The sequence below is a fragment of the Podarcis raffonei genome, chromosome 8, assembly GCF_027172205.1.
Source record: "Podarcis raffonei isolate rPodRaf1 chromosome 8, rPodRaf1.pri, whole genome shotgun sequence".
NCBI classification, from domain to species: Eukaryota; Metazoa; Chordata; class Lepidosauria; order Squamata; family Lacertidae; genus Podarcis; species Podarcis raffonei.
This window is the reverse complement of record NC_070609.1, coordinates 14,454,116-14,465,110: the sequence shown is the minus strand read 5'-3', so window position 1 is coordinate 14,465,110 and position 10,995 is coordinate 14,454,116. Positions and strand designations below refer to the sequence as shown.

General features: G+C 39.6%; 1 protein-coding gene across 1 annotated transcript; it reads left to right on the top strand.

Annotated features, from left to right (window-relative positions):
- Positions 1-297: 297 nt before the first annotated feature.
- On the top strand, positions 298-9,879 carry LOC128419202 (phospholipase A2 inhibitor and Ly6/PLAUR domain-containing protein-like). The gene is made up of 5 exons (XM_053399623.1): positions 298-625; positions 4,430-4,549; positions 7,703-7,852; positions 8,338-8,484; positions 9,716-9,879. The coding sequence occupies exons 1-5, from the start codon at positions 298-300 to the stop codon at positions 9,877-9,879; spliced, it is 909 nt and encodes a 302-aa protein (XP_053255598.1).
- Positions 9,880-10,995: the final 1,116 nt, after the last annotated feature.

Below are 10,995 nucleotides of genomic sequence, written 5' to 3'. Positions count from 1 at the left end.
AAATTAACCATTCAAAATTAGGTAAATTGCCAGGGCCAGATTTATCAGCAAAATATTATTTAAAAACTACAGGATTTTCTGGGACAACTGTTGATGGATGAAGGATGTAAAAGAGCTAATTCATCAAGATCAAGCTAGCTTTCTTCCTGGCTGACAGATGAAGGATAATATAAGGAAAATTAATTGATACAATAGAGTATCTGGAAGTCAGGAATGAAAAGCAAGCAGCTTTGATGTTTGTGGATGCAGAGAAGGACTTTGATAATGTGTCATGGACCTTTATGGGGGGAGGGGAATATGGAGATGATGAATTTTGGAAAATCATTCCTAAGGGGAATTGACGCAAGTTATGCAGACCAACAGAGCATGATGACAGTCAATAATGTAGTATCAGAAAATGTAAAATTACAAAAGGGACAAGACAGAGTTTGGCCCCTGTCACCATTACTGTTCATTTTAGTATTAGAGACCCTGGTGAGAAATATAAGATCTGATGAAGAAATAAAAGGTATAACAGTTGAGTGCAAAGCATATAAGCTGAGAGCATTTGCAGATGACCTTGTAATGACCGTAGAAGACCCATTGGCAAATGTACCAAGGGTCCTAGATAAAATATCTGAATTTGGTGAGGTAGCGGGATTTAAGATAAATAAAAATGAAATGAAAGTACTGCTTAAAAATATGACAGAACAACATAAAAATGAGTTACAACTAGCAACACAATTGACAATTGAAAAAAAAGGGTGAACTGTTTGGGCGTTTGGTTGACAGCTAAGAACAGAAATTTCTTTAAGGATAACTATGTATGGAACTATGGAAAGAAATAAAGGAAAATATGGATGTTTGGGGAAGGATGAATTTAGCACTATGGGGAAGAATTTCAGCAATGAAAATGAATGTATTGCCAAGAATGTTATTTTTATTTCAAACCATACCCATAGTCAGTGGAGCAGAACACTTCAAACGATGGCAAACATATCTTTCTCGATTTATCTGGTGTGTGTGGGGGGGGAACCAAAGATTAAATATGAATTATTAACAGATGCCAAAGAAAGAGGTGGATTTTCACTGCCAAATTTGAAGTTATATTATGAAGTATCCTGTCTCTGCTGGCTGTGGGAGTGGATAATTTTTTTAATACATATATTTTAGACCTTGAGGGTCATAATAATAGATTTAGAGGGCATGCATTTATTTGGTATGAGAAGACTAAAGTGCACAAATGGTTTTTAAATCATTTGGTAAGGAAATCCATTTTCGCAGTATGGGAGAAATATAAAAACCTGTTAGAGCAGAAGACACCATGGTGTCTTTCCTCACTGGAAGCAATATGCTTGGAAAAAAACTAATGCAAAAAGTGAATGGGCAACGTATAAAGAGTTGCTAATGGAAATAGAACAACAATTAAAGTTGAAAAGATTTGAGGATACAAGACATTTAGTAACAGATTGGTTGCAATACCATCAATTGAATGATGTCTTTAACATTGATAAGAAAAATGGGTTTAGTAAGGAAATTTCAAGGTTTGAAAAAGATTTACTGGAATGCAATGTGAAGTTACTTTCCAAAATGTATAAGTTGTTGCTAGAATGGCATACTAAAGATGAGGAAGTTAAATCGGTAATGATACAATGGGGAAAAGATATTGGGCACAATATTCAATTTTCATCTTGGGAAAAGTTATGGAGGGAGGACTTAAAATTTACAGCATGCTGTGCATTGAAGGAGAACTATATGAAAATGATGTAACACCTACAAAATTAGCAAAGATATATAGAACTTGTTGTTTAGTCGTGTCCGACACTTCAAATGTATATTGGGAAGGAAGGCACGTTCTACCACATGTGGTAGATGGGCAAGATAACAAAAACATTCTGGGAAATGATATATAATGAGCAGAAGAAATGTTTAAAAAAACGTTTTTTTTGGGGGGGAGAAGCTTTTTTACTAGGAATTTCAGATGTAGAGATGCCAAAGTAGCAGATTATGTATGCGAGGACAACAGCGTGGATACTACTGGCCCAAAGATGGAAAATAGACAAAGTCCTGACCAGACGTGAATGGTTGATGTAGATGATGGACAACGCCAAAATGGCGAAAATGACCAGGGAAATCAGAAACCAGGACATAGTCACTTTAATAAGGAATGGAAAAAAATATACAATTTACTTAGGAGAACACTGTAAAGAACTAAAAATTTGACAGGATTTGAGTAACGCTTGCAATGTACTAAAAGCTAAGCTAAAAATGGAATATTAAAAAAAAATAGAGAAAATATATGATGCAGTAGAAAGTATTTGAAAATGGAAACCATGGAGGGATGGAGAGAATCCTAAATGTTGATGATTGTCACTAATGTTTGCATTCAAATGAATCGTGTAAAATTGAAGAAAAAAGATTTTCTTTTCTTTTTTAAAAAAAGAGAGAATAGCCATGTTTGTGTAGCTCCCTAACAGAGAAAGCTCCATGGCCATTGCTGGCTCCAATTGAGACCTTCCTCGTAGTTGTGTAAGTGGCTGATTCATACCTGGCACACTCGGCCATTGGCACATTCAACTCCTGAGGTCTCACTTCATTCTTTTCACCCTCTGAAAACCACGTCGAAGACAGCAGGATCAGTTTTACTGCTTAAAGTCTCCATTGCATCCACAGCCCATTCCACACTTTCCAGTCTTCCTGGAATGGATCTAGTATCCAGCCTTTTCCTGAAGGAGCATCTCTACCCCACTCCCAATTCAGCCCAAACACTGAGATCTAGCTCTGAGGGCCTTCTGGAGGTTTTCTCACTGTGAGAAGTGAAGATAGAGGAAACCAGGCAGATGGCCTTCTTGGAAGTGGTACCCACACTATGGAATGACCTCCTATTAGATGTCAAGGAGATAAGTAACTATAGAATTTTTGGAAGACATCTGAAGGCAGTCCTGTGTAGAGAGATTTTAAATGTTTGATGTTGTATTATGTTTCTGTATATGCTTGAAGGCACCCAGAGTGGCTGAGGTAACCCAGTCAGATAGGGTGGGGAGTACGAACAAGTTAAAGAGCATGTTTACGATTGGTTACACTATCTGCAAGTAAACGAAAGGTTCAAAAAGGACCTTAAAGAGAGGGGATATACAGAGAAAGAATCGAAATTTCAAACAGATATAATTGATAATGATGTTAAGATAATGTCAAAAATGTATAAAATACTTTTGGAATGGCAAACAAAGGATGAGGAGATAAAATCGGTTATGATACACTGGGCCAGAGATTTTGGTTATAACATACAATTGGATGACTGGGTAAAGGTATGGAATGAAAATATGAAATTTACTGCATCTACGACGTTAAAGGAGAATGTTATGAAAATGGTATATAGATGGTACATTACACCAGTAAAGTTAGCTAAAATGTATAAGACATGTAATAAGTGTTGGAAATGTAAAGAAAAAGAAGGGTCATTCTTTCATATGTGGTGGGAATGTAAGAAGGTAAAGGGTTTCTGGGAAATGATTTACAATGAACTGAAAAAGATGTTTAAATATACATTTGTTAAAAAACCAGAAGCCTTTTTGCTAGGAATAACAGGAAGAGAGATAAATAGAAGTGATTATAAACTTTTTCAGTATGCAGTAACAGCGGCAAGAATATTGATGGCCCAAAAATGGAAACAAGAGGAACTACCGACATTGAATGAGTGGAGAATGAAACTTATGGACTATGCAGAACTGGATAAAATGACTGGGAAAATTAGATATCAGAAAGATCACAAATTCATCGAGGACTGGGGAAAGTTTACGGATTATCTGAAAACTATATGTGACGAACAGATAACGCTAGTGGCTTTTAAGGAGGCTTTGTGAAAAAACAAGGTATATTGTAAAAAAGAAATAGATATGGAAGGTTAATGTTAAATTGGCAATACCATAAAGAAAATGCGGGAAAATAAGAAAAATGGATGATTGAGGGAGGTGCCGATGGAAGTTCAAAAAATAGCAAACATGTAATTACGGTTGTATGAATTATTTGTAAAAGAAAAACTTAATAAAAAATTTATATATATATAAAAAAAGATAGGGTGGGGAGTAGTAATAATAAAATCATTATTATTACTATTAAGAGGAATCCTTAGATGGAGGCCATTTTTAGGGGCTATTTTGAAGGTGGCTTCAGGGCTTTTGCCCTTGCCTATTTGGCTCTAAATTGCTTTCTTGAATGCCTTCATCATTGACATTGTAAATTGTAAATTATCTATATCGAAAAATAAATCTTAGAAGTGTCTATCAACAACTAATGAGATCATAGACAATTCCTACGCAGAGCTTTGAATTTCGGTATGTTCCTCTTTATCCTCACTGAACCATTCAGTATGTTCCTCTTTATCCTCACTGAACCATTTGTTCCCAAGTGTTGCCTGCGACATGAGACCATGGCCTATAAATAACTCCAGGTAAGCCTCTACCTGCACCAATTCCCTTGTTGATCCATCTCTGCTCTGAGTCTCCTAATCTTTCCAGAATGATGAAGGCACTCCTGAGCGCAAGCCTCCTCTTGGTCCTGCTTTCTCCAGGTAAGATGGGGGACATTTAATTACCTTTGGAGGACACTGAAAATAACTTGCAGCTTGGGAGAGAAGGGGAGTTAGAAGTGCAGATCAACACCCCAGAGAGCAAGGAGTGCAGGGTTACCAAGAGAAAGTAGCAGAGAGTTAAGTCATGAATGTTTCTTGTGATGTCATTATGATGGGCCCGACGACCCTTTCCCCCCTGGCACTGTTGGGCCCGTCCTCTCACTTAAGTATAGTGCACACAACTCACAGAAAACCAATCCCACGGATTTCCACAGTTTACCTCAGATTATTTTGTAGGGGATTTGCGTGAAGTAAAACTTAATAATTAGGAGTCTCGGGCAGGATTTGTTCAAATTAACAATAACAATTTTATTTAACAAGAAAGTTCATGACGCGAGTCGATAAAACTTAGGATTCTTCAGTTTACAATGTTATTTCACTTCAAGGTTTTCTCAGTTGTTTCACACTTAATACTTTGGTTCTTAACAAGGTGGTACTTTCTGTCAGTTACACACCCCTAGACAACCCTGCTCCTGAGGCACTCCAAGGTTTCACTGGTTTGGGAGTCTTCTCTTACTAGAATAATCTCTCCCCTCCTGACTGGAATGAGACCTAAGTAGACTGTCTCTTTACAGCTTCTACTTCTCCTGTAAACTAGTGTTGTCGGCAATGGCTTCAAGAGTTTTAATTAATGAGTGTTTTACTCATTTCCTTTCCTTTTATTTTATTCTGTTAAAATGCTTTTAAAATTGAACCCCTTTTAATTTACTATCACCTCCTCTTCTTAGTCTCATTAAGCAAACTGCAAAATCAACTAATAATAATGATAATGATAATAATAATAATAATAATCCATGAAGTAAACTTTTGCTTCTGTCTTCAGTATTACCTCTGAAATGCAGATTTACTTATAACAAGACTGGAATGACCTACAATAGATATCTTAAAACAACTTGTGACTCCAAGCAAGATTCCTGTATTGCCAGTGTTCTGCGTACAAATATAAGTAAGATTTTCCTGCCTTTTTGTCTTTTGCTGTTGGATTAGATTAGGGTTCTACAGCATATAGAAGTCTATGGTAGGGCAACTCACCCATGAAAAAAGTGAGTTTAGGAAGCTGTAGCACTTCAGCTATAGATGAATTAGAACTCCCATCAGCCTCAGCTAGCCTGGCCATCAGTCAGGGATGATGGGAGATGTAGTCCAACAACATCTGGAGGATCATAGCTTCCCAATCCTGAAGTAAGCAATAGCTTGCATATGAAAATGGGGAATATAACATCACCTGATCACAACCAATGGCTGAATTTGGGCGCTTATCTCCAAGCTTAGGGAACTTGATTTGCATCAACATGAAATGAATAATGAACTCCAATTTAGTTTTGGTTATCAAACTAGACAATAAGCCTAGAATATAACATGAATATCCCCGTTGCCATAAATGACATTGAAATTGAGACTCCTTTCACAGATCTATAAAAAAAGCTGAGCAATTGGGATGGGAAACGAAGGTGCTTCACACTTTCATGGCTCCCCCTCCCCCCTCAAGAAATTTTGAAATAACTCTCAGTGATGAAATGATTAGGAAGGAACCATCATTACGGGAGTATTCTTGCAGTTCACCTATTAAAAAGGGTTTCCGTTACCCAGCTTGATTCAGTGTGGGCCCCTCCAACCTGATGAACTTCTTTCATACTTCAACCATTGGTTAAGGTTGTTTTGATCCCCTTGCTTGATCCTGATTCACCCACCCCTTCTACCTAGAAGGACATGGGTGCCATTTCTGGTTCGTCTGAGGCACCAAAATGCCTTGGGGCAATCCTGGGTGGGATGGTTTCAACATCTGGGTGGGATCTGTTCCAACATCACTGGTACATTCTTGGAGGGAGAGGGGCAAATGGGCAGTAAGGCTGGTGCAATGCAATGTCTTGCCAAGTTTCTTGCACTGGGCAACAGGAGTTCAGGGAAGCATTTCCCCCACCCTGCAAACTGTTATGATCGACTAGCAGAGAGAATGCAGTGTATGGCACATGTATTGTCAGATGTATAGGAGAAGGCATGAGTCCTTGTGCTTGAAATTTGATGTGAAATGAAGTTCTGCATACATTCCAAATTAAAAGCATTATACAAATTAATTGCAAATATAAAAAAAGAGGTTGGTCCTATGGATTATGGAGGCAAGAGACTACTACTTGTGGCAGAGAGCTGAACTCATAAATGCCTGCAGAAAACTATTATGTTCCACTTGGGCTATGCAGATCATTAAGAATAGATCTTTCCACACTGGTTAATTGATATTTATTGATTTACTTTTAATGTGGTTTTTCTTATATCTTTCACCATATTTTTCGCTCTATAGGACGCACTTTTTCCCCTCCAAAAATGAAGGGGAAATGTGTGTGCGTCCTATGGAGCGAATGCAGGCTTTCGCTGAAGCCTGGAGAGCGAGAGGGGTTGGTGCGCATCAACCCCTCTCGCTCTCCAGTCTTCAGGAAGCTATCCGCAATCCTTCAGAGTGCGGTGGGAACTCCCGCCAGGCTCCGAAGGCTTGCGGACAGCAGCCTGCAGCCCGAAGCCCGGGGTGCGGGCTTTGGGCAGCTGCACAACTTTGTCTCCGCTCCAGGACCTGTTCTGGGGGCTGGGGTCGGGGGAAGCTCGGGCTTCCCCCACCCCAGCCCCACGGCAAAAAGCGAAGCCCCACACAGCCTCTCCTGGCTGGAGAGGTTGTGTATGGCTAAAGAGGAAGCCAAGACAGCCAGCGGGATGGATCCCACTGGCTGTCTTGGTTTCTTTGCTCTTTGGGGCTGGGGGGAGGGGAATAAAACTAGGTGCGCCCTATGGTCCGGTGCGCCCTATGGAGTGAAAAATACGGTATGTATTATTACTGGAAAACATTTTGATATTTTTTCCTCTTATGTTATAGCAGTGCACATGCATTTAAACAAACAAACAAACAAACAAACAAACAAACAAACAAACAGCACCTCACTTTAGATTGCCAAATTTAATAATATTTTCCATATTGTTAGTTTGAAAAGGTCCTGATTCAGGAATCAAAGAAAATTGGAACCATTACAATGAATGTGCCTTAGGAGCAATAGTCCTGAATATTTTTCTCAGATCTAGATATTTCTTTCAATTTCTTTTTCATAGGGGGACATCGAGTGCAACTTTTGAATAAATGCACGACATCCGACAGTTGTTTCTCAGGCAATTACAGCTTTACTGCAGGGGATGGTAAATTCTTTGAGATGAAGAAGCACTGCTGCAACACTGAACTGTGTAACAATGCAACTCTCAGCCGTAAGTTTCTGTATAATTTTAAAATCCACAACATGTTAGGCTTTTCACTGGATTTGGCCAAGGGCTGGATACTTACTCAATCAGCAGTACTCAGAGGACCTGGGCCTCATTCAAAAGGGGTGAGACCCCCCCAGATGGCTATATGGGTTGAGCAGGTCAGCACTATTAGGGCCGACTCAAGGGGTGGAGAGGCAGGGAGGGCGAAGAAGCAGGCATGAGGAGAAACTGTGAAGAAGAGGGACCTACTGGGCAGCTACATCTCTGCCTGAGAAGGGATGGGTTCCCTTTCCAACCAGGCCTCTCCTGAATCTGTCCCAATGTCAATCCTAAACCCAGACTGGGTCTAGATAATCTTTTCATCCAATAACACTTGCTGGTGCCCCACCAAAACTGTAAAGCCCTTGGGTGAATTACAATAATATAACATACAGGTATAAAAACAGATAAAACCATTAACATGCTCACTATACTTTTGATTTTGGCAGTTCCTGATCGCAACGTGCTGGCTGAAAATGGCCTGAAGTGCCCAACCTGCTTCTCCAAAGGAGCCACACAGTGTAAAAGTGAGAAGACCATCAACTGCCTTGAGAATGAGACCCAGTGTGTTGTTTTTAAAGGATCTCTTTTTAGAGGTAACATTGCTACTTAGGCAGGGGGAAAGGGCCTAGTCAGCGGATGGGTCATGCAGACTCATTCCTGTTCTCCTATTCTCCCCCTCCCTTCCCTTTCCCTTGCATATTACTAGAAATGTGAGAGGGTCCACATCTCTCACTGGCGCCATTCTGCACCCTTCCTTAGTGTTTTGCCTGCCTGGACTGTGTCCTTTAACTCTCATAATGCCACTTGCTTTTCCAGAAGGAGTATTCCCCTTGGCTGGGGAGGGCAGGGTATAAATAAATAAAAATTATTATTATTATTATTAAAAAAACACACCCTTCTGAACAAAAGTATAAAGTGCATTCATTGCTTCACCCCAGTTGCATCTGGATCTGTCCACCATTGGGTTGCAGTCGAGGACAAAATGTCCCCCTTGCTCAAAAAGCATATTTATTATGTAAAAGGCATGTAATAAGTTTTCTTAAATTCTGTTACAATGAGCAGTATCTGGCTAACTCAGACCATTAGTGCAAGGATTTACAGTTGTGCAACAGAATTTCCGCTCTTGGAAACTTGTAAAATAAAAGGAGGATTCTCTGGATGCTTAGATCACAGTGGGGCAATGAGGAAGCCTCAGTGGGCATCCAACCATCCTGAGAGACAATGAAGTGCATCTCCAGCTTTTTGTTTGTGTGTCGCTGCATCACACTGTTGTCTCATGCCAGGTTCAAACACTCAAGGCTCCCACACCAGGGAGGGAGTGTTGTTTTCAAATCTTGCTGTGTGGCCACAGCATGTGACTTTTAACATGCCCAGGAGATAGCAGGGATAGAGTTCCTCCCATTTTATTGCAACTCAGCTGCACACAAGAATTTGATCTGCTTAATCTAGTTAATTAGGCCTGTTTTCAGATTCTCTACTTTCATTATATTTTATAAATAAAATGTCAGAGGCTGGACTGAGGAGGAATGGTGGGAGCTGCCCTCTACTTTTCTGATTTCTTGAAGCCTGACAGATAAACTGTTTATTAATAATCTTGAGACTCCTTTGGGTATGATGGCAATTCTGAATTACATATGAGTTTCTTTTTATCCGAACTTCATGTTGAAAATTTTGTTTATTCATGTTCTAATTAAATTATATTTTTCAGATTTTTAAAATATACACATTTTAAAACTAACTAAAATTGTCATTTAGCCTCACAAGCACAATCTCCTAGTACCTGGGTAAAGGACTAATGTCAACATTTCTTTCCTTTTCTTCTAGCCCCCATTCATCTCCACGATTTCACGTTCCAAGGCTGTGGAACAACAGATTTTTGTGCCATCCACAGAAGAAAACTTGGATCTGGGGGATATGCCCTTTTTATTACCGAAAAAAGATGTTATAATGCTTCAGGAATCTCACACCAGCCTGAACATGAAGGGTAAATAGGACAGTGTAGACCTCCTCCTTGTGTATTGCAAAATTCATGGCAATGAGGGGAAACTGGAGGCCTAGTGTTGAAGTCCAGGGCTCAGGATCTGTGGATCTTTCTGTTTTGCTTTTGGTGGGGGTAAAGGGAAGCAAGGGGCAGAGAAAAATGGGTCAAAAATGTGCGGGTTGTAGATTCTAACTACAAAGAACCCTGTAGTGTATCATTAACAAATAGTTAAGTTTTCATTATGATCATTACAAAACAAAATAAATGGTTATGGAAAATAAAATTTTGGTTCTTAGTTCTGTTTCAGATACAAATGCAATTATTATTTATTGGTTTAGCTGAAGCAATTACAAAATATAAAATACATAAAACAGGATAAACGCAGAATAATTTTTTCTCCTTATAATCGTCACGGTAAAAGCAGAACAGACCACTTTTTCAGAGGTGTATGGGCACTTGTCCCTTAATAAAAAGTTAATCATATACCGAATCCATCTCTCAGTTGGGAGATTTAAATATTTGAACAAAACTTCTCTTAAGTCCTCATTGTTGTTGTTGTTGTTTAGTCGTTTAGTCGTGTCTGCCTCTTCATGACCCCATGGACCAGAGCACGCCAGACACTCCTGTCTTTCACTGCCTCCTGCAGTTTGGTCAAATTCATGCTGCTAGCTTCAAGAACACTGTCCAACCATCTCGTCCTCTGTCATCCCCTTCTCCTTGTGCCCTCAATCTTTCCCAACATCAGGGTCTTTTCCAGGGAATCTTTTCTTCTCATGATGTGGCCAAAGTATTGTAGCCTCAGCTTCACGATTTGTCCTTCCAGTGAGCACTCAGGGCTGATTTCCTTAAGAATGGATAGGTTTGAACTTCTTGCAGTCCATGGGACTCTCAAAAGTCCACTCCAGCACCATAATTCAGAAGCATCAATTCTTTGTTGATCAGCCTTCTTTACGGTCCAGCTCTCACTTCCATACATCACTACTGGGAAAACCATAGCTTTAACTATACTAAGTCCTCATAGATGGGACAAACCAGCAAGTAGTGGGTAGATAATTAGGAACCTCTATCTCCATGTAGGCAAACCTTTTATACCTAGGGCATCTGGTGATAGCATCCTTCAACA